The sequence below is a fragment of the Scyliorhinus canicula genome, chromosome 14 (genome assembly GCF_902713615.1).
Source record: "Scyliorhinus canicula chromosome 14, sScyCan1.1, whole genome shotgun sequence".
Classification (NCBI taxonomy): Eukaryota; Metazoa; Chordata; class Chondrichthyes; order Carcharhiniformes; family Scyliorhinidae; genus Scyliorhinus; species Scyliorhinus canicula.
The window spans coordinates 88,498,433-88,522,526 of record NC_052159.1 but is presented as its reverse complement, the minus strand read 5'-3'; the positions used below and the strand labels follow the sequence as shown (position 1 = coordinate 88,522,526).

General features: G+C 51.8%; 1 protein-coding gene across 1 annotated transcript in view; it reads right to left on the bottom strand.

Annotated features, from left to right (window-relative positions):
* naalad2 (N-acetylated alpha-linked acidic dipeptidase 2) overlaps nt 1-21,969 on the bottom strand; it is a 232,795-nt gene extending 210,826 nt beyond the window's left edge. The window contains exons 1-2 of the mRNA XM_038818871.1: nt 21,799-21,969; nt 21,401-21,506 (exon numbers count right to left, since the gene is read on the bottom strand). Coding sequence (XP_038674799.1) covers nt 21,401-21,506; nt 21,799-21,880 — 188 coding nt within the window. The 5' untranslated portion in view covers nt 21,881-21,969. The remainder of the gene's footprint in view (nt 1-21,400; nt 21,507-21,798) is intronic.
* Nucleotides 21,970-24,094: the final 2,125 nt, after the last annotated feature.

Here is a 24,094-nt window from a genome sequence, read left to right as displayed (position 1 = left end):
TACCTCGTAGGAGGGAGCGGCAATGGCGCCGTTACCAGGGCCCCCAGGCTTGTGCCTCCACAGGACGCCATCTCCAACCTTTTCCATGCTGCCCCCTCCCCCTCCATCACCCACTTGCGTACCATCGACACATTGGCCGCCCAATAATACCCCGAGAGGTTGGGTAACGCCAGCCCCCCACCATCTCTGCCCCGCTCCAAGAAGACCCTCTTCACCCTCGGGGTCCCATGCGCCCAAACAAAGCTCATGATGCTGTTAGTCACCCTCCTAAACAAGGCCCTAGGGATAAAGATGGGCAGGCACTGAAAAAGGAACAAGAACCTCGGGAGCACCGTCATTTTGACGGACTGCACTCTATCCGCCAGCGATAGTGGCACCATGTCCCACCTTTTAAATTCCTCCTCCATCTGCTCCACAAGCCTGGTAAATTTAAGCTTGTGGAGAGTCCCCCAACTCCTGGCCACCTGCACCCCCAGGTACCTAAAACTCTTCACTGCCCTCTTAAACGGGAGTCTACCAATTCCCTCCTCCTGATCGCCCGGGTGCACTACAAACACCTCGCTCTTACCCAGATTCAGCTTATAGCCCGAGAAGCCCCAAAACCCAGCCAACAGCTCCATCACCCCCGGCATTCCCCCCACTGGATCCGCCACATACAGCAGCAGGTCGTCCGCATACAGCGATACCCGATGTTCCTCCCCACCCCGCACCAGACCCCTCCACCTCCCCGTCTCCCTCAACGCCATAGCCAGAGGTTCAATTGCCAATGCAAAAAGCAAGGGGGACAGGGGGCACCCCTGCCTGGTCCCACGGTAGAGCCTGAAGTACTCTGACCTCCTTCCATTAGTAGCTACACTCGCCATCGGGGCCTCATAAAGCAGCCTCACCCATTTGATGAACCCCTCCCCAAATCCAAACCTCTCCAGCACCTCCCACAGGTACCCCCACTCAACTCTATCAAAGGCCTTCTCTGCATCCAGCGCCACCACTATCTCCGCCTCCCCCTCCACTGCCGGCATCATAATAACATTTAACAACCTCCGCACATTCGTTTTAAGCTGTCTTCCCTTGACAAATCCTGCCTGATCCTCATGTATCACCCCTGTCACACAGTCCTCTATCCTGGTGGCCAGCATCTTCGCTAGCAACTTAGCATCCACATTGAGGAGCAAGATTGGCCTGTATGATCCACACTACAGGGGGTCCTTATCCCGCTGCAGGATCAAAGAAATCAGTGCCCGCGACATCGTCGGGGGCAACCCCCCCCCAACCCCCAACACCCATGCCTCATTGAAGGCCCGCAACAACAGGGGGCCCACCAGGTCCGCATACATTTTATAAAATTCCACCGGGAACCCATCCGGCCCCGGCCCCTTCCCTGACTGCATTTGACCAATCCCCCTGACTAGCTCCTCCAACTCAATCGGCGCCCCCAGCCCCTCCACCAGCTCCTCCTGCACCTTTGGGAAACGTAGCCTGTTCATAAAGCTCTCCATTCCCCCCCCCCCAAAGTCCCTAAAGACCCCGTTCACCTCTGCCCCTTTCCGCACCACATTCCCACCCTTATCCATCACTCCACCAATTTCCCTAGCCGCATCCCGCCTGCGGAGCTGATGCGCCAGCATCCTGCTCGCCTTCTCCCCATACTCATAAACCGCACCTTGCGCCTTCCTCCACTGTGTCTCCCGCCTTTCTGGTGGTCAGCAAGTCGAACTTGGCCTGCAAGCTACGCCGTTCCCCGAACAATCCCTCCTCCGGGGCCTCCGCGTACCTCCTATCCACATCCAGGAGCTCCCCCACCAGTCTCTCCCTCTCCCTCCTTTCCCTATGGGCCCGGATGGAAATCAGCTCCCCCCGGATCACTGGTTTCAGAGCCTCCCAAACCATCCCCACCCGGACCTCCCCCGTATCGTTGGCTTCAAGATACCCCTCAATACTTCCCCGGACCCTCCTACACACCTCCTCATCAGCCAGCAACCCCACGTCCAGACGCCACAGCGGGCGCTGGTCCCGTGCCTCCCCCATCTCCAGATCGACCCAGTGCGGAGCATGGTCTGAAATTGCTATGGCCGAATACTCAGCATCCTCCACCCTCGGGATCAATGCCCTGCTCAGAACGAAAAAATCTATTTGGGAATAGACCCTATGGACATGGGAGAAAAAGGAATACTCCCGCGCTCTCGGCCTCCCAAACCTCCAGGGATCCACCCCTCCCATCTGGTCCATAAACCCCCTCAGCACCTTGGCCGCCGCCGGCCTCCTACCTGTCCTTGAACTGGACCGGTCTAGTGGGGGATCCAGCACCGTGTTAAAGTCTCCCCCCATGATCAGGCCCCCCGCCTCCAGGTCCGGAATGCGGCCCAACATACGCCTCATAAAGCCAGCGTCATCCCAATTCGGGGCATACACGTTTGCCAGCACTATCTTCTCTCCCTGCAGCCTACCCTTCACCATAACAAACCTGCCCTCCTTGTCCGCCACCACCTCAGACGCCTCGAACGCCACCCACTTCCCCACCAGAATCGCCACCCCCCCCGATTCTTCGCATCTAATCCTGAATGGAAAACCTGCCCCACCCACCCCTTCCTCCGACGAACCTGGTCCGCCACCTTCAGGTGGGTCTCCTGGAGCATAGCTACGTCCGCCTTCAGCCGCTTCAAATGAGAAAATACCCTAGTTCTCTTAACCGGCCCATTCAGCCCCCTCACGTTCCAGGTAATCAGCCGGATCAGAGGGCAACCTGCCCCTCTCCCCCGCCGGCTAGCCATAGCTTATCGACTGCTCGCCCCAGGCCAGCTCGCCCCGCCTGCCCCGTTCCCCATGGCGATAACGCCTCTCCTCTACCCCCCCCGGCCCACACCAGCTCCTTCCTGGCCATTCCTGCAGCAACCCGGTATCCACCCCCCCCCCCCCCCCCCCCCAGGCTAGGACCCCTAGGACCCCTCCTAGCCGCGACGCACCCTCCATGGCACTTCCGTGAGTCAGCTGACTTCTGCTGACCCCGGCAACTCCCGCCAAAACCCGACCCCTCCCGACATGGGGTCATCCCCCCTCCTGCCACTCCTCCTTGGCACCGCTTCAGCGCGGGAAAAAACCAGTAGAGGCCACACCCCCACCGCCAGCTCCACCCCTCCTGCCCCGCAGCACGGGAAACCAGAGGAAAGCCCGCGCTTTCACACTGCCCCACCCCACCCTTCTGACGCAGCTCCCAAATTCCAGCTCCACCCCATCCCCCAGCCCCGTACAGAAAAAAAAGCAAACCCCAACATCTCCCACATAACACAAAACCATACCCAACAGAACCACCCAGAAACAGAGCAAGAACCAGCATAGAAAAAACATATCAAAATTACAAAAACAGCAACAGCAAAAACAGCAACAACCGTAGTACACAAGACCCCGCAGCCCCCAAACCCTAGTTCGAGTCCAGCTTCTCCGCCTGCACAAAGGCCCACGTCTCCTCCGGGGACTCGAAGTAGTAATGCCGGCCCTTATATGTTACCCACAGACGCGCAGGCTGCAGCATTCCAAATTTAACCTGCTTGTTATGCAGCACCGCCTTCGTCCGGTTAAACCCGGCCCGCCGCTTAGCCACCTCCGCACTCCAGTCCTGGTAGATTCGCACTACCGAGTTCTCCCACTTGCTGCTCCTCTCCTTCTTGGCCCAGCGCAGCACACACTCCCGGTCACTGAACCGATGGAACCGCACCAGCACCGCACGCGGGGGTTCATTCGCCTTGGGCCTCCTGGCCAGCACTCTGTGGGCTCCCTCAAGCTCCAGGGGCAGATGGAAGGACCCCGCCCCCACCAACGAATTCAGCATCGTGGCCACATAGGACGGTAGATCCGACCCCTCCAGCCCCTCCGCAAGCCCCAGGATCCTCAAATTCTTCCGCCTCGTGCAAAAGTCCAGCTCCTCCAAGCGGTCTTGCCACTTTTTGTGAAGTGCCTCGTGCACCTCCACCTTCCCCACGAGGACCACGGCCTCCTCCTCTCGATCAGCGGCCTGCTGCTGCAACTCCTGAATGGCTGCCCCCCGGGCTGTCTAGGTCTTAAGCAGCTTGCTGGTAGTCGCCTTCAGGGAGTCCAGCAACTCAGCCTTCAGCTCTGCAAAACAGCGCAGAAGAGCAGCTTGCTGCTCCTGCGCCCACTGCCACCAATTATCGGGTGCTCCGCCGGCCGCCATTTTGTCCTCCTTCCCCGCTTTTTCTGGGGAGCTGCTGCAGCCTTTTTCTTTGCCCCACTCCGGTTGCACACCATAAATTCCGGGGAATGTTCCTCCAAGCACCTTCCCCCACCGGGAATCGTCGAAACAGCGCCGTTTGGGGCCCTAAAACAGGCCCGAAAGTCCTTTGATAGCGGGAGCTGCCGAACGTGCGGCTTAGCTCCGCATCACCGCAACCGGAAGTGATGATATTAAATTTGATGTGTTACCAGCTGACTTAAAATATAAGTAACAGAACTGATGGTATCTTCCTGGTATCGGAGACTCATTTAAAATCAGAAACCAATTCTGGATAGGAGCGAAAGTAACAGGGTAGTTGTTATGGGGAACTTTAACTTTCCAAATATTGACTGGAAACGCTATAGTTCGAGTACTTTGGATGGGTCCGTTTTTGTCTAATGTGTGCATGAGGGTTGCCTGACACAGTATGTAGATAGGCCAACGAGAGGCAAGGCCATATTGGATTTGGTACTGGGTAATGAACCAGGACAGGTGTTAGATTTGGAGGTAGGTGAGCACTTTGGTGATAGTGACCACAATTCGATTACGTTTACTTTAGTGATGGAAAGGGATAGGTATACACCGCAGGGAAAGAGTTATATCTGCGGGAAAGGCAATTATGATGCGATGAGGCAAGACTTAGGATGCATCGGATTTGGAGGGAAACTGCAGGGGATGGGCACAATTGAGAGGTGGAGCTTGTTCAAGGAACAGCTACTGCGTGTCCGAGATAAGTATGTACCTGTCAGGCAGGGAAGAAGTGGTCGAGCGAGGGAACCGTGGTTTACTAAAGTAGTTGAAACACTTATCAAGAGGAAGGAGGCTTATGTAAAGATGAGATGTGAAGGTTCAGTTAGGGCGCTCGAGAGTTACAAGTTAGCAAGGAAGGACCTAAAGAGAGAGCTAAGAAGAGCCAGGAGGGGACATGAGAAGTCTTTGGCAGGTAGGATCAAAGATAACCCTAAAGCTTTCTATAGATATGTCAGGAATAAAAGAATGACTAGGGTAAGAGAAGGGCCAGTCAAGGACAGTAGTGGGAAGTTGTACGTGGAGTCCGAGGAACAAAGAACAAAGAAAATTACAGCACAGGAACAGGCCCTTCGGCCCTCCAAGCCTGCGCCGATCCAGATCCTTTATCTAAACCTATTGTCTATTTTCCAAGGATCTACTTCCCTCTGTTCCCCGCCCGTTCCTATATCTGTCCAGATGCATCTTAAATGATGCTATTGTCCCCGCCTCTTCCACCTCCGCTGGCAAAGCGTTCCAGGCACCCACCACCCTTTCCACGCACATCTCCCTTAAACTTTCCCCCTAAAGGAACAAAGAAAGATAGGAACAAAGGAGATAGGAGGGGTGCTAAATGAATATTTTTTGTCAGTATTCACACAGGAAAAAGATAATGTTGTCAAGGAGAATACTGAGATACAGGCTACTAGACTAGAAGGGCTTGAGGTTCATAAGGAGGAGGTGTTAGCAATTCTGGAAAGTGTGAAAATAGCTAAGTCCCCTGGGCTGGATGGGATTTATCCTAGGATTCTCTGGGAAGCTAGGGAGGAGATTGCTGAGCCTTTGGCTTTGATCTTTATGTCATCATTGTCTACAGGAATAGTGCCAGAAGACTGGAGGATAGCAAATGTTGTCCCCTTGTTCAAGAAGGGGAGTAGAGACAACCCCGGTAACTATAGACCAGTGAGTCTTACTTCTGTTGTGGGCAAAATCTTGGAAAGGTTTATAAGAGATAGGATGTATAATCATCTGGAAAGAAATAATTTGATTAGAGATAGTCAACATGGTTTTGTGAAGGGTAGGTCGTGCCTCACAAACCTTATTGAGTTCTTTGAGAAGATGACCAAACAGGTGGATGAGGGTAAAGCAGTTGATGTGGTGTATATGAATTTCAGTAAAGCGTTTGATAAGGTTCCCCATGGTAGGCTATTGCAGAAAATACGGAGGCATGGGATTCAGGGTGATTTAGCAATTTGGATCAGAAATTGGCTATCTGGAAGAAGTCAAAGGGGGGTGGTTGATGGGAAATGTTCAGCCTGGAGTCCAGTTACTAGTGGTTTACCACAAGGATCTGTTTTAGGGCCACTGCTGTTTGTCATTTTTATAAATGACCTGGAGGAAGGCATAGAAGGATGGGTGAGTAAATGTGCAGATGACACTAAAGTCGGTGGAGTTGTGGACAATGCAGAAGTGTGTTACAAGTTACAGAGGGACATAGATAAGCTGCAGAGCTGGGCTGAGAGGTGGCAAATGGAGTTTAATGCAGAAAAGTGTGAGGTGATTCATTTTGGAAGGAATAACAGGAAGACAGTACTGGGCTAATGGTAAGATTCTTGGTAGTGTGGATGAGCAGAGGGATCTCGGTGTCCATGTACATAGATCCCTGAAAGTTGCCACCCAGGTTGAGAGGTTTGTTAAGAAAGGGTACGGTGTGTTAGCTTTTATTGGTAGAGTGAATGAGTTTCGGAGCCATGAGGTCATGTTGCAGCTGTACAAAACTCTGGTGCGGCCGCATTTGGAGTATTGCGTGCAGTTCTGGTCGCCGCATTATAGGAAGGATGTGGAAGCATTGGAAAGGGCGCAGAGGAGATTTACCTGGGTGTTGCTTGGCATGGAGGGAAGATCTTACGAGGGAAGGCTGAGGGACTTGAGGCTGTTTTCGTTAGAGAGAAAAAGGTTAAGAGGTGACTTAATTGAGGCATACTAGATGATCAGAGGATTAGATAGGGTGGACAGTGAGAGCCTTTTTCCTTGGATGGTGTTGTCTAGCACGAGGGGACATAGCTTTAAATTGAGGGGAGATAGATATAGGACAGATGTCAGAGGTAGGTTCTTTACTCAGAGAGTAGTAAGGGCGTGGAATGCCCTGCCTGCAACAGTAGTAGGCTCGCCAACACTAAGGGCATTTAAATGGTCATTGGATAAACATATGGATGATAAGGATGTAGTGTAGAGTCGTTTCACAGGTCGGCGCAACATCGAGGGCCGAAGGGCCTGTACTGCGCTGTAATGTTCTATGAGCCATTTTTAGGCATTTCTATGGTACAAGATAAGAGGATTAAATAGGAATTAGGTGTCCAAATCATGTATCATGATATCCAAGTCAAAACTCTACAACACTGCATCACGTAAAAGACAAATGGTGCATGTGCATGGTTTAATTGTTTTGTGCCCTACATTTTCTAGCACTACCCCCCACTTTCCCAACAAATCTATCATTTAATACTTAAATTTTAATTTCCTAAGAGACATTATAATTGAAATAATTTTATGCGGCATTGGGCACAGTAAGGTCATTGCTAATATAAATACTGTACTACAAAATCATTTCCCCACAACATGATCATTTTGTATTTAGTTCACGTCTAATTTTAGTTCCCTTCCATCAAGCCACACTACTCCAGTAATGCACTTAGCATAGTTTATCAAACATACCACCAGATCTCCAGTGGCATAGCTCATGGAGGTCAGCGGCACACATTTTAATTCCATGTTCAGCACCGTATATTACTAGGTCCACAGATTTATAGCAGGTTTTTACTATATGTGGCGTGGATGTTTGACAAGTTGCTGGGTGAAGGGGCATTTGCTCGGCCCCGGAGGTGGACCAGGCGCACAGTGCGCTGATGAGGAAGCCGCAAGGGAATGAGCCAACGAGGGTGATGGTGATGCGCCTGCACCGGTTCCTGGATAAGGAACAGATTTTGAGGTGGGCCAAGCAGACAAGGCACCATACTTGGGAAGGCAATGAGCTGCGTGTTATCAGGACCTGGGAGCTGGCCCAAAGGAGAGCGAGCTTCAACAAGGTGAATACGGCCCTCTTTAAGAAGGGGGTGAAGTTTGACATGGTATACCCACGCACTTGTGGGTAACATATGAAGGCCGGGAACTCTACTTTGGGTCGCCAGACGAGGCGATGGAATTTGTTAGAGACAGTGAACTTGCAGGAGGAGGGCATTGAACTTTGGAGTTGGAGTCTGTTGACAGGGGAGGGGTTGTTAACAGGTGGCATGGTGAGGGTTGATGATGGTGGGCGCCTGAGGGCGTGCATGAGGAGGTGCAGGACGCGGGCTGTAGGCTAGCCCAGGGGGGTGGGTCTGGCTGGGGTGTATCCCAACCAGGCTGATCACATGGAACGTGAGGGCATTGAATGAGCCGGTCAAGGGGGCCCATGTGTTCGCACATTTGAAAGGCTTAAAGGCTAATGTGGCAATGAAACAGGAGAGACACCTGAGAGTGTTGGATCAGCGGGTGGCGTTCCAAGTGGGAAGTATAGTGGCGGACTCGGGGGTGGGGGGTTGTAGATTGTTATGGTGGACGGGAAACTGGAGGGGATGCCGGTGGTACTGGTGAACATTTATGTTCCAAACTAGGAAGACATAGAGTTCATGAGGCGGGTATTGGGGAAGATCCCTGATCTGGACTCACATTTGCTGATTATGAGGCGGAATGTAATACGGTAATAGATCCAAGGCTGGATCTGTCGAGTTCAAGGATAGGGAGGGTATCGGCGGCAGCGAAGGAACTAATGGGGTTTATGGAACACATTGCAGCGGGGGAGGCAGCATCCACACTAGAGGTTAGATGTAGGGCTGTTATCGGAGGAGGAAGTGTGTGTGCGGGTGAGGGAAGCCAGGAGGAGTTATGTAGAAATAAACGATACGGGGGAAGTTATGGCAGCTACGCTATTGGAGGTGTTGAAGGCAGTGGTGAGAGGGAAGTTTATATCGATAAAGGCACACAGGGAGAAGGCGGAGGGGGCAGGTTAGTGAAGGAGATTCCCCAGGTGGATAGGAGGTACTCAGAGGCTCCAGAGGCATGGTTGTTGAAGGAGCGGCAGAAGCTCCAGATGGAGTCTGGGTTGCTATCTATAGGAAAGGCAGTGGAGCAGTTGAGAAAAGTGTGGGGGGCGGTGTACGAATATTGGCAGAAAGCTAGTAGGATGCTAGCACACCAGCTAAGGAAACGGGAGGCAGCGAGGGAGATTGGGAAAGTGACGGACAGAGTGGGGAAGACGATCTTGGACCGGTGGGGGTGAACGGGGTGCTTAGAGACTTTTACTGCAGGTTACAAGAGTCAGAACCCCCAGCTGGGGTGGAGGGGATGAGGTGGTTTTTGGAGGGATTGTTGTTTCAAAGGGTGGAACAAATCTAGAGGTGGCGATTGCTGGTGTGTCTGAAGACCCGGGAGACCAGGGGGCGATACAGGCTGATGTTTTGGTCTTGACCTCCCTGTTAGCCCAGAGACGGATCTTATTGGCGTGGTGGGACTCGGAGCTCCCAAAATCGGCAGGTATGGGTTAGCGACATGACGGGATTTGTCAGGCTTGAGAAGATCAAGTTCGCCCTGAGATGATCGATGCTAGGGTTTGCCCAGTGGTGGCAGACGTTTATCGACTTCTTTGGGGAAAATTAAGGTGTCAGCAAAGGGGGGGGGGGAGGTGAAGGAAAGAGGGAGGCATGGCTGGTTGGTTGAGGTGGGAAATAGTTAGTGGGAAAGGGGATTGGGGAATATAAGTCATGTTGGCTGGGTTGTTGGTTGGATGAGTACTGTCTACCCACCCCCCACAGGAGAAGCGTTCACACAACAACAGGGAGCGTGAGAGGACCGGAGGGGGAACAGCTGATGAGAGACCACTCACCGTTCATGAGGAGAGGGCCCTGGAACTGGCAGGTGGACCAAAGGACCGGGAGGTTGCTAATGCAGCGGTCGGGGGCGCACCACCAAGCGAGACCCCCCACGGCTCGTCCCCATTTCCCCCATATACCCCCTCCCCCATATACCCCTCCCCCTTATCCCCCCATATCACCCCCTCCCCATATCACCCCTCCCCAATATCCCCCCCTCCCCCATTTCCCCTGATCACCGCCTGTGTGTTGCAGGACCAAACGGCGAGGCACCCGTCCCCGCGGATGCCGACCGCCCGCAGGACGCCCCAGGGTGACCACGAAACAGGGACAGGCCCGGACCCTCCGGCATGCGACGCCCACATGACGCGCCAGAGCGGCCACAAGACTGGGACAGGCCCGGAGCAACACGGAGATGACGCCCCCGTCTCGTGTCAGCGCGGCGACTCAGGCGTGTGACACCCAGCGACGAGGGGGGCAACTACAGGCCCCCGTCGCAGCCAAGCCAGGACAGCCCTACCCAGGACACCCCTACCCAGGACACCACTACCCAGGACAGCCCTACCCAGGACATCACTACCCAGGACACCACTACCCAGGACACCACTACCCAGGACAGCCGTACCCAGGACAGCCCTACCCAGGACAGCCCTACCCAGGACAGCCCTACCCAGGACACCACTACCCAGGACAGCCCTACCCAGGACAGCCCTACACAGGGCACCCCTACCCAGGGCACCAGTACTCAACCTCCCCTCCCCGGCACTCGCCCTCCCCTCCCCGGCACTCGCCTTCCCCTCCCCGGCACTCACCCCCCCCCCCCCTCTCAGGTACTTCCCTCCCCCCCCTTCCCCGGCACTCTCCCCCCTCCCCGGCACTCGCCCTCCTCTCCCCGGCACTCGCTCCCCCCTCCCCGGCACTCGCTCCCCCCCTCCCCGGCACTCGCTCCCCCCTCCCCGGCACTCGCTCCCCCCTCCCCGGCACTCGAACCCCCTTTCCCGGCACTCGCCCCCCCCCCCCCCCCCCCCCCCCCCGCCGGCGCTCACCCCTCTCCCTGGCACTCACCCTTCCCCTCACCCCGGCACTCGTCCCCCCTCCCCAGAACACACCCTCTCCCCCCCCACCCCCCTCACTCTCCCTCTCACCCCCCCCCCCACCCCCCTCACTCTCCCTCTCACCCGCCCCCCCACCCCACCCCTCCCCCACACAGACTGTGGCCACACCGTCACTTCTCCTGCGGCCACCCCACGCCGTGACCTACCTCCACGCTGGCCGGCGTCAACCATCAGCACTGGTTGGCGCCGTTATATAAGGTGGTTTAATTTACGCCAGAGTGACCCATGGCCACGTCGGCGGGACTTCGGTCCATCCGACCGGGAGAATTCAGACAGCCCCGGGACCCATTGAGTCGCGCCGGTTCCTGCCATTCTCCGAGGCGGGCAGCGCGATTCACGCCTTGCTGACTTTTGAGGGGGGTCGGAGGATGGCGGGGGCGGGATTCATGCCGACCCCCGGCGATTCTCCGACCCGGCAGGGGGTCAGAGAATCCCGCCCAATAATTTTCATTCAGATTTATTCACTTTCTACTTGAATCTTGAAGCTTATTACATTTTGATCTTGACGCCTTAGATTCTCTTACTTTTCACGCCTCTATCTGGCCTATTTCATTTGATCACATTTCTGACCTTGTTAGCCTCCTAACACCGCTGGAGGAAAATGTCCTTTGCACATTTTAGGTTTTCCATTCTTTTTCCTCCATGAACTCCCTCTATGTTCTAATTGAGATGTGAATAATTAAAACCTTTCAAAATAATGAAAATTTTGTACTTCTCTCTCTAAACAGATTTCCTCACCCATTTCCTGCTCAAAATTTAGAGATTTCCAATTTGTTCCACAAACATAACAAGTACTTTTGTGAAAATAGATTTTGAGTTCCAATTGTTTTAACTGGCTGCACATCCTTCTCGTCTAATTCAACTCTCTCAAGAACATGTACTATTTTACCAATATTGTAATTTACCTCCTTTCTTATAGCAGGACTGAGTACAGTACTGTCCACATAGTAATGCAAGAGAACATGACCCACACTCAGCGGTCAGTCTCATGTTGGACAGAGCCATGCGCATAAGCAAGCATGGAAATAGCTCCTGGGTTGAACACTTTACTATACATATCTATAAAGGTCTTGCAACTAATAAACATAATTAACCTACTTAAGGTTATGAAGAATCCATTAAGACCAACTGAATGGAATCCAATACCCTACAATACAAATACAACATGATAGCAGAATATGGAAAAACCAAACCCCACAAGAAATATAGAGAGCAACTAAAATCCAAGTATAAGCAAACATAAAGATAGAAATATAAAGAGAAACTAAAATCCAAGTACACGCAAACATAGAGACAGATTCTAGCTTGAACCATTTACTGTATATATGTACATAATTATACATACAGTGAACCTACTTAACAAAGACTTTGTTGTGACCTATCAAACAGTATCCAACATACCGAAACAGAACTCATCAAAATGCTGCTGCCTGTACCCTAATTTTCACCTAGTCACGTTCACCCTGTGACCTACGTTCATCCACTGACCTACGTTGGTGTCCAATCTAGCAAAGCCTGTTATAAAATTCACGTTCTTGTATTAAAGCTCTCCAAAATCTCTGTGCAGCTCCACTCTTGACCTCTTGTACATTTGTGATTCGAATTGCTGCACTATTGACAGTGATGTCTTCAGCTGCCAAGGCCCGAAGCTTTGGAATTCCCTCCTCTTCACTGCCAAGCTTTTGGTCATCTCTCCTAATGTCTCCCTATGTGACTTGTTGTTCAACTGTAGTTGATAATCACTCCTCTGAACTGTTTGCTACATTGTAGGCTGTTGCAGGCACAGTCAACAGAGTAACTAGCTTCTCCAACACTTGCAGCAAAAGCTAATTCTGCCTCCATGTTGAATTGTCTCCTTTTCCTTAGCTTTGAGATTTTGAACTTGAGCAACAAGAGTTGATAGCACTTCCCAGATATGCGCTTATCTGAGTGAACACTTAAACAGCTTGGAACTTCCACATCGTGCAAGAATGATGTATCACTGTGCTACTATTTTATGAAACTAAGATCAATTTAGCAAACTCAAAACAAAAGTGCCTAAAGTGTATAATTGGTTGGAGGAAGTCTTTTGTTGTGTCTGATAGGAGTGTTGCATTATTGAAAGTTCTTTCTTTAATTAAAATTCACGTTCTCACTAAATTTCCATTTAGAAGTCCGTACTCTCACTCTGCCTCCACTTCACTGCATCTGTGACCTTCTCTTGCATCAGCCCATCTTAATATACCTTCCAGAAACCAACTAGTTTCAGCTTCCTTGGCAGCGTTCACACTCATCGAACTAAAAATTACACACTGGCATACATATAATTGACTGACAGTTATGGACGGCATGGAAGCGCAGTGGTTGGCACTATTGCTTCACAGTGCCAGGGACCCGGGTTCGATTCCCGGCTTGGGTCACTGTCTGTCCAGAGTCTGCACGTTCTCTCTGTGTCTGCCACCCCACACTCCCATTTCCCACCATTCCAGCTATGTGTTACATTATGCCAGGGTTCTGGGCAGCATGGTAGCACAATGGGTAGCACTGTTGCTTCACAGCTCCAGGGTTCCAGGTTCGATTCCCAGCTTGGGTCACCGTCTGTGTGGAGTCTGCATGTTCTCTCTGTGTCTGCGTGGGTTTCCTCCGGGTGCTCCGGTTTCCTCCCACAAGTCCCGAAAGACGTGCTGATTAGGTGAATTGGACATTCTGAATTCTTCTTCAGTGTACCCGAACAGGTGCCGGAGTGTGGTGACTAGGGGATTTTCACAGTAACTTCAATGCAGTGTTAATGTAAGTCTACTTGTGATACTAATAAAGATTATTAATAATAACTGCCAAGAGATTTGCAGTTACACAAGCAAAAATTTACGCATTCAGTTCCATTACTTCTGTATTATTTACTGTTACACAAGGGAGATATTAGGAAATTGGGACCAGAAATGAGACCCCGATGTAGCGGACAATTTAGTGGTTAAAGAGACAGAGGGGGAAGAAAAACCTGCCAAACAGAGTCAGAGTGATACGCCCACACCTGGCTGAGTTACATTGTCCCAGTCAGACTTAAACTCATTAGTGGGAACACAGGATGCTCCAGATCCGCATTCTTCGGGACACTCCTGTCTTGCCAGCTAGTAGCCCATTACCAAGTCTGATAGCCTCTTTGTCTGTCAATGGGAGATTAGTTGCACATCAATAGCATGGCTCTGTTCGTTTGTATAAATGGGAGGAGGAAATCACACAACCAAGATAACGCTGATGTGTTAAAGCCACAACTCAGCTCACCAGACCCCACGCTTTTCCCTCATTGGCGGGTTTGTGCCCTCCTGCACGATAGGCCCCCAACCAGTCGCATGGACTACGACAGAATGCTGCTAACAGGGCCATGCTACCACAGAATGGTAGAGCAGATTCACCCTGCAGTATGGTCTACTCCTTTTCCTAAATCTTACGTTCAACATTCGGTCTGCTGACTTCCGGTGGTGGCCATGGAGTGAGCGGTTGTACCTTTGGTGGCTCCCGCTAAAGGCGGTATTTTTTGGTCTTTTCCCTACCAGAAGGCTAAGTATTTGACGGCACGAGCTGCAGGAGTGCCTGGGGAAGGTTTACTCCTCCGGTGTGGCTGGTAGATGGATCCATGAATTAGGAGTGGGTCAAGAAGAAAAGAGCTGTTGGAACTGGAGAGTCTTTGTGGTGCGCCACAGGATAAGATGGCAGAGAGCAAGGGAGCTGCCCTACCCACCCACTGGCCAACGGAGTAGCTAATAGGAGTTTCTAAATGCAAAGTTCTGTCAGCAGAGGAAGGAGGCCCTGGAAGACCTGGCCAAAGTAGTGGAATCAATTAAGTCAGGGTTCGGGAGAATGGATCAGAGGTTGGAGTCCCAGGTCGGTCGATCCAGAAAATGGAGGAGGCAGAGGGGGAGCACGAGGAGCAGTTGGCCTCATTGGTGGCCGAGGTGAGTGTGTCGCGGGAGACCCAGAAGAGGCTGGAGGATCTGGAAAACCGCTCCAGAAAACAAAACCCGAGGATCAGGGGATGCCCAAAGGCATCAACGGTGTGGAGGCCAGCACGTGCGTGGCGAAAATGTTGGAGAAACCGATGGGGGAGGGGGGCATTGACCGGTCCCTGGAGATCGGCCGAGCGCACAGGGCACTGATGAGCTGGCCCCAGGTGGGCGAGCCGCTAAGTGCAATGGTGGTCCAGTTGCACCGCTTTCTGGATAAGAAGAAGATCCTCTGATGTGCGCGGTAGATGAGGAAGTGCATCTGGGAAGCGAACAAGCTGGGGATGTACCAGGACCCGGGACCAGAACTGCCGTAGAGGGAGGCCTGGTTTAACCGGGTCAAGGCTGCCCTCTTTAAAAGGGGGTGAAGTTCAGAGTACTGTACCCAGCCCACCTCGGGATGACTTTCCAGAAGCACGAGTATTATTTTGGCACACCAGAAGAGGCGATGGAGTTCATGAGGGACAATGGACTGGGAGGAGAGTGAGGATATTGAAGTTTGGAGGAGCTTGTGCTTGTGTTTGTTTTTTTGAAAGTTTTACCTTTGAAGAGTTTTTGATGGTGGGGTTTCTGAAGGGCGGGTTTTTCATGGAAGCACAGAGGGTGAGTACACCTTTTGCTACTCTTTAGAGGGATATGGATGGGGGGGGGGAATTGGAGGGTGGGGAAGTTTAAGGCCTTGGGCGGGGGCCACCATGCAAGCTGGGCGGGTTAGTGAATGGGAGTGAAGTCGGGGGTTGCCAGGAGGTAGGCGTGGGATGGGGAGAATGGGGTTGATATTTTGTTTTGAGGGTGTGGAGGGGGTGGGGGAGGATGCTTGCTGACAAGGTTGTGGTTGATGTTGGAAAAGGATCTTTGACGGTGGGCCTGGAGGGTCAAGTGACACAGGCCGGGGGCTGGCAAAAAGGGATATGGCTGATCGGCAGGGGAGGGGGTGGGTGGAGAGCATAGTGGCCAGTTTAGCTCAGTGAGCTAGACAGCTGGTTTGTAATGCAGAACAAGGCCAGCAGCGCGGGTTCAATTCCCGTACTGGCTTACCTGAACAGGTGCCTGAATGTGGCGACTAGGGGCTTTTCACAGTAACTTCATACTTGTGACATTAAAAGATTATTATTATTATTGAAAAAGGACAAGGATCCGGAGCAGTGCGAGTTGTACCATCCAATATCATCATTGAACGTAAGATGCCGAGCTGTTGGCTAAGGTGTTGGCCTCGTGAATCGAGGACTGCGTCCCAGGGGTGTTAGCCGATGATCAAATGGGTTTTGTGAAAGAGAGGCAGTTGTTGGTGAATGTGAAGTGGTTGTTCAATGTAATTATGGTGCCTTTGGAGGAGCAGGAGATGGAGGTGTTGGTGGCAATGGACGCAGAAAAGGCATTTGATCGAGTGGAGAGGGAATATCTGAGGGAGCTGCTGGGGTGATTTGAGTTTGGGTAGGGGCTTGTGGACTGGGTCCTGTTGCTGTACAAGGCACCGATTGCAACTGCGCGGACAAACCAGGTGAGTTTGGGATATTTTGGGCTGCATCGGGGGACAAGGCAGGGATGTCCGCTCTCCCCATTGTCTTTGCTTTGACGATAGAGCCGCTGGCAATGGAGCTTCGGGTGTTGGGGGAACTGGAGAGGGATTGTGCGAAGGTGTGGAGGGGCTCCGAGCATAGGTCTCGCTGTATGCAGACAACCTGCGGCTATACATTTCGGTGCCGTGGGGCAGTATTGGGGAATTTAGAGGAATTTGGCCGGTTTCCGGGTTCAAGTTGAATAGGGGAAAGACGGAGGTGTTCCCGATTGAGACGAGAGGGCAGGAGAGGAACATAGAACATAGAACAGTACAGCACAGAACAGGCCCTTCGGCCCTCGATGTTGTGCCGAGCCATGATCACCCGACTCAAACCCACGTATCCACCCTATACCCGTAACCCAACAAATCCCCCCCCCCCCCCCTTAACCTTACTTTTTAGGATACTACGGGCAATTTAGCATGGCCAATCCACCTAACCCGCACATCTTTGGGCTGTGGGAGGAAACCGGAGCACCCGGAGGAAACCCACGCAGACACGGGGAGGATGTGCAGACTCCGCACAGACAGTGACCCAGCCGGGAATCGAACCTGGGACCCTGGAGCTGTGAAGCATTTATGCTAACCACCATGCTACCGTGCTGCCCCGATTAGGGGGGCTTCCGTGCAAGGCAGTGGGGACAAGTTTTAGATACTTGGGCCTCCAGATGACTCGGGGCAGGACACAGATGCACTTCCCTCCCCTCATCTGACTTGGCTGGTGGAGCAGATGAAGGGGGTCTTTAAGAGGTGGGATGTGCTCCTGCTGTCGCTGGTGGTGGGATGCAGACAGTAAAAATTATGATGCAGCCAATGTTTCTGTTCGCGTTTCAGAACCTCCCAATCTTCGTCCCAACGGCGTTCTTGGTCAATGCACTGAACTCAGGTTTTGTGTGGGCGGTGAAGACCCTGCGGGTCAGGAGGGTGGAGTTGGCGTTGCCAAACACAGAGAACTCTTATGGGGCGGTGAGCATTGCCATGGTCAGGAAATGGGTCATAGGGGAGGGGTCGCGTGGGGGCAGATGGAGGCGGCTTTGTGTAGGGGAATGAGTTTAAGGGCTTTGTTCTCAGTGCCTCTGTCTTTCTCACCGGCCAGGCAATCCGTGAGCCCAGTGGTGGTGTCCGCCTTCAGGGTGTGGGGACAGTGGAGGCAGCATTTGGGATGGAGTGTGCCTTGGTGTGGGCAACAATCTGCGATAACCATAGGTTTGTGCCGGTGAGAGATTTTGAGGTGGCGGCAAGCAGGGATTGAGCGATTTGGCGATCTGTTTATAGGGGTAAAATTTCCAAAGTTGGAGGAGCTGGTGGGAGAATACAAGCTGCCCATAGGGATCTGTTTCAGGTACCTGACCGAGATTTTAAGAAGAGAGAGATACCGTTCTTTCCTGGGCTGCTGATCCTGGGGTTGCAGGATAAGGTGCTGTCGCAGGAAGAGTTAGGGGAGGGAAGGTCTACAAGAAGTTGATGGACTGGAAGGGCGCTCTGGTGAGGGACATAAAGCACAAGTGGGAGGAGGAGCTGGATGGGAGGAGACCGGGACATGGGCTGAGGCCCTGTGGAGGGTGAATGCGTCTTGTAGTGTGCGAAGCTAAACCTCATTCAGTTTAAAATAGTCCACAGGGCACATATGACAGTAACGTGGAGTAGGTTTTTTGTGGGGGTAGAGGTTAGGGGCGGGCGGTGCACAGGGAGGTTGCGAATCAGGTCCAATATACTCTGGGCATGTCCCTAGCTGAACGGGTTCTGGCAGGGGGGTCGCAGACGTAAAGTCCAAGGTGCTGGGCGTGAAGGTGGCCCCAAGTCCAGAGGTGGCGATATTCGGGGTGTCGGATGATTGCAGGGGGCGAGAGAGGCCAATGTTTTAGCCTTTGCCTCCCTGATAGACAGGAGACGGATCTTGCTTGGATGGAGGGACTCAGAGCCGCTGAAAGCGGGGGTGTGGATGAGTGACCTGGCAGAATCCCTGAGGCTGGAGAAGGTCAAGTTCATCCTGAGGGGGTCGGTCAATGAGTTCACCCGGAGGTGGAAGCGGTTTATTTGATTTCTTGAAGGAGGATTGAGGGGTCAGCAAAGGGAGTGCAAAGGCATTAAAATGGGGATGGAGGGCTAAGAGAACACTGTGATATTATGGAAGCGGATGGGAGTGAGTGGATGCTGGTTATTTTTCATGTTGTATGATTTTTCTTCTACTTTTGTGTGGTGAATCACAATCCTAGTAATTCACACTGTGTTATATTGTATGTGCCGTGTCTCTGTAAGCTCGGTATACGAGCAGTTGCACGGCTCTGCCCATAGGGGGAGATGAGGAGTTTGTACTGGGCTCCACCCTTGGCTCCGCCCATGGTTCTGCCCATGGCTCCTCCCACTAACTGGAAGTATAAATATCTGCAGTTGTGAGCCTGCTGCCAGCTCATCTCGTGGCAGGCAGGCTCAGTTGTAAGACGATTAAAACCACTGTTCACTTCCAACCACGTGTCCTGTGAATTGATGGTCACATCAATTTAATAGTCTTAGGAAATTTGAAGAAAACGACTATGGAATCAGCCCTCAAACCTAAGGGACTAGAACTCAACCCGCAGCCTGCAGAGGCGAAATAAATCTTTCAACACTGGCTCAGATGTTTCAAGGCCTACCTGGCTGAATCAAGCACATCAGAAACTACAGAGGAGCAGAAACTCAGCCTACTGCACGCAAGGGTGAGCCACTGTATCTCTACTCAACTTAACAGTATTACCTCGTATACGGAGGCCCTAGCCATGCTAGATCGAATGTACGTGAGGCCCATCAACGAGGTCTACGCGCGCCACATTTTTACGACCCACCGCCAGTGCCCCGCGGAGTCGTTGGATGAATTCCTGCGGGATTTAAAAGCTTTAGCTCGGGACTGTAATTACCAAGCTGTATCAGCCGAACAGCATATGGAGCTCGCTGTCAGAGATGTGTACGTGGCAGGGCTCAGGTCAATCTATGTGCGCCAGGGGTTGCTTGAAAAAGGGTCCCAGAACTTGGAGGACACTGTAAAATTGGCTACTACCATGGAGGTCCCGTTCCGCAGCCTCACTTCGTTCCCCGCGGACCAAGCGACCCCATCCTGGGCCCCCGACCAGCGACTGCCCCAGGCGTGCGCCGCGCGGTCACCCACCCACTACGCAGCCCCAGTGTGCTATTTTTGCGGACAGCCCCAGCACCCACGGCAGTACTGCCCAGCCCGTAACGCGACCTGCAGCAGCTGCGGTTGCAAAGGACACTATGTCCAGGTCTGCCTGGGGAAGAAATCCCCCTCTCCAAACTCTTCCGCAGCCCAGAGCACTCGTTTCCAAAACTCACAGGCCTGCAGGCCCCGAAATGCTGCGGCCTGTACTCCGACTCCGCCCCCACCGACACGTGCGACTCATGGGGGCCGCCATCTTGGCAACCCCCCACCATGCGGCCGGCCAAGTGCGACTCATGGGGGCCGCCATCTTGGGCACCATCTTCCTCGCCGCCTGCCACATGCGATCTTGGGATCCAAACTCTGAAACCCATCTCGAAGACTACGAACTCAGAGGGCAGTCATCACTGGGCCACTCCAGCACAGCTGATCGAGCCGCCGACCACCCGCAACTCAGCGCGGTTACGTTGGACCAGTCGCGTCCGAAACACCTCCGCAACTCAATGATGACCGTTAAAATCAACGGGTACAGGACACCATGCCTCTTCGACTCCGGGAGCACCGAGAGCTTCGTACACCCAGATCTGGTAAGACGCTGTTCGCTCCCTATTTTCCCTGCATGGTAAACTATCTCCCTCGCTTCGGGCTCACACTCCGTTCACCTCCAAGGGCGCACCGCCACGACCCTAACGATCCAGGGCAGTAGCTACTCGAACTTCCAGCTATACGTACTCCCCGAACTCTGCGCCCCACTCTTACTGGGACTCGACTTCCAGTGCAACCTCAAAAGCCTCACACTCAGCTTCGGCGGGCCCTTGCCCCCACTCACTATCTGCTACACTAAATATCGACCCCCCTCCACTCTTTGCCAATCTCACGCCGGACTGCAAACCCGTAGCCACTCGCAGCAGGCGGTACAGCCTGCAGGACAGTGTTTATCAGAACCGAGATCCATAGGCTTCTACGTGAGGGGATCATAGAGGCCAGTAATAACCCCTGGAGAGCTCAGGTGGTGGTCGTCAAGACCGGGAAAAAATTCCGAATGGTAGTGGACTATAGCCAAACCATTAATCGGTTCACGCTCCTCGATGCGTACCCCCTCCCCAGGATTGCAGACATGGTGAATCAGATCGCCCATTATAAAGTCTTCTCCACGGTGGATCTGAAGTCTGCATACCACCAGCTCCCAATCCGCCCAGACGACCGCCACTACACGGCGTTCGAGGCCGACGACCGCCTCTTCCACTTCCTCCGGGTTCCCTTTGGCGTCACGAATGGGGTCTCGGTGTTCCAACGAGCAATGGACCGAATGGTGGGCCAGTACGGGCTGCGGGCCACGTTTCCGTACTTGGACAACGTCACCATCTGCGACCATGATCAGCAGGACCACGACGCTAACCTCCATCGATGAAGAGCACCATAGATGTTATGGTCACGCGGGAGGGCAGAGGGGACTTGCACAGGACTATCAAATAATCTCTGGAGTAGGGAACCAAAAAGTACCGTCACATTATCATATGGATTAATTCATTTAAAATTAAAACATTGACTGAAGAAAAATACCAGTTCCGGACTGCTGACCTCTCCCCCCCTCCCTCTTTTCCACCGCACTTTATCAAGTTGCTGAAGTTGAAACTTTGCTTAAATCGCGCAAAATGTGAAGCGTGTTTCATTATCCAGACTGGGCGCCAGGGCCGGGACAGATGCAGCACACGACATGAAAAGTTGCTTCTCTTACCGCAGATATAATCTGATATTTTCAGCTTGCATTTCCTTCAGCAGCTTGCTCCCAATTCTGAGAGATTTCATTGAGAATTTGTCCACACCGGGCCGCCCAAACCATCCTTCAATAAATAGAAAACTGTCAGATTTCAAAATCATTTGCTTCTTCGCGTTGAGCCAGTCCAAGCCGGCGTTTAATAAATTAACTATTAAGCGTTATCTAGTTATGAATAAGGACTTGCAGATCACCCGATACAAATGGCAATAAATGTTTCATATTTGTTGGCACTGCAGGAGTCACAAAAAGCGCGGGGCGAATTAATCCTCAAGCTCTTTCATTTCAAATCGGACTGCCTTTCTGGAGTGAGTTGTTGTGAAGGAAACATCAGCACATCTGGCGCAGTTAATACTCACCGATCAGAAATCCTAACAAAAAGACAGCGGTTAATGTCAACAATATGCGCGCCCACTTGCACCAATTGACATTCGACCTCATTTGCAGTTCGTGCTGTTTCTGATCCACCACCCTCCCGTATCTTGGACCGAAAAGTCTGAACTAAACTTTGATCAATAGCTGGGAGCAATTCCCTGCTCCATCTGTGAATGTCTGCGAGAGTACAGCAAAGTCTTGTGATTTCAAACTTTAACCCAATTGCTCGCGTCTAGTTTTTATTCAAAAAAATGGCAACCACCCAGCTAAGGAAAGTAAAAGATTGGACACCCAACCTTTTGCCCCTTCTGTATAATTTGATCCACTCAGTGGTCCCGTTGGTCTCAGCCACCTTGGTGTGACAATATGTATATTGTATGGTAACTAAAGGGTTAACAGTTTAATGTGAATGCTTCCAACCACTAGATAGTGATCAAGAGCATACATGTAGACCATACTTGATACCCTTGATTCTGGGAGAAGGTGTTTAGGCGGTTAGAGAGTAGTCCTGTTTTCAGAATTTCTGTAGAGTCATAGTTTAGTTTAGCTGTAGTCATGTAAATCTCAGTAAGTTAGTTTGAATCTCGTTAGTTGTGTTAATAAATTAGCTTTGTTAAATTACATTGCTTGATGTTCTTTGTAAGACACTAGACTTCAAAACCATCCACATCCACAAAGCAAAGAACATCACGTAATAATAATCTTTTTTATCGTCACATGTAGGCTTACATTAACACTGCAATGAAGTTACTGTAAAAAGCCCCTAGACGCTACACTCCAGCGCCTGTTCGGGTACACAGAGGGAGAATTCAGAATGTCCAATTCATCTAACAGTACATCTTCTGGGACTTGTGGGAAGAAACCGGAGCAGCCGGAGGAAACCCACACAGACACAGGGAGAACGTGCAGACTCCGCACAGACAGTGACCCAAGCCAGGAATCGAACCTGTGACCCAGGAGCTGTGAAGCAACAGTGCTAACCACTGTGCTGCTGTACCGCATGATGCCAAGAGTGGAAATAGTAAGGTGCCAGGCCTGTTTCGTTCAGTTTAGAAAGGTTCAGTATGTGAAGAGAAGTTTTTTTTAAATTTCCATGAAACAAAACTTTTTAAAAATTCTACCAGGCTCTGACTGTATCGACAAGTCAAAGAACTTCGCAGTCGAAGTGAGATTCATAGAATTTACAGTGCAGAAGGAGGCCATTCGGCCCATCGAGTCTGCACTGGCTCTTGGAAAGAGCACCCTACCCAAGGTCAACACCTCCACCCCATCCCCATAACCCAGCAACCCCACCCAACACTAAGGGCAATTTTGGACACTAAGTGCAATTTATCATGGCCAATCCACCCAACCTGCATATCTTTGGACTGTGGGAGGAAGCCGGAGCACCCGGAGGAAACCCACGCACACACGGGGAGGATGTGCAGACTCCGCACAGACAGTGACCCAAGCCAGAATCGAACCAGAATCGAACCTGGGACCCTGGAGCTGTGAAGCGATTGTGCTATCCACAATGCTACCGTGCTGCCCATGTAAGGTTTGAAAACTCCACAGCAATTTTGTACTTTGGGTAAAGTAGACGTTAATTGGCGCAATTTCAAACAGCAGTTCGAATTGTATATCTCTGCCCTAGACCTAGAAGTGGCCAGCAACCAGTGAATAATAGCATTGTTTCTAACAGTGGCTGGTTCGCAAGCCATTGAAATTTTCAACTCATTCCAATTTGAGGATGAGGCAGATAAAAAGAAGTACAGTAAAGTTATTGAAAAATTCAACAAGCACTGCCAGTTAGTCCCGAAACCACAGAGGAGAGATCCCTCCAATTTGTAGCTGTCTGCAAACAGCAGGACTGTGTGAAGAACTGAAGATGGGTCACTTTGTGATTAGGTGGAGAGGGCCAGAGACACAAGTAAGCCAGGATATCTGAGTATTAAATCTGCCGGAGAGAGCTTCTCCAGGGAGACAGTGCAGGACAAAGCAGTGCTGGTGTGAGCTGTATGCAGAACTCCAGGGCCACTAGTGAACGGCCAACAAAGAAAAACTGAAATCGGTAACAAAGCAGTATAAAAATTATTTCATGAGGTGTGGCATTGCTAATTGTGCCAATGCAAATCAGAATGCAAAATCCATGTGTGTTATTTGCAGGGAAGAACTGGTAAATGAAAGTTTAAAACTCTCAAAACTTCAAAGGCATTTGAAGACTAAACATGGCGATTTCAGGGTCAAACCTATTGATTTTGTTTCAAAGGATGCAGCGAGAACGTAAATCATCAGCTGAAG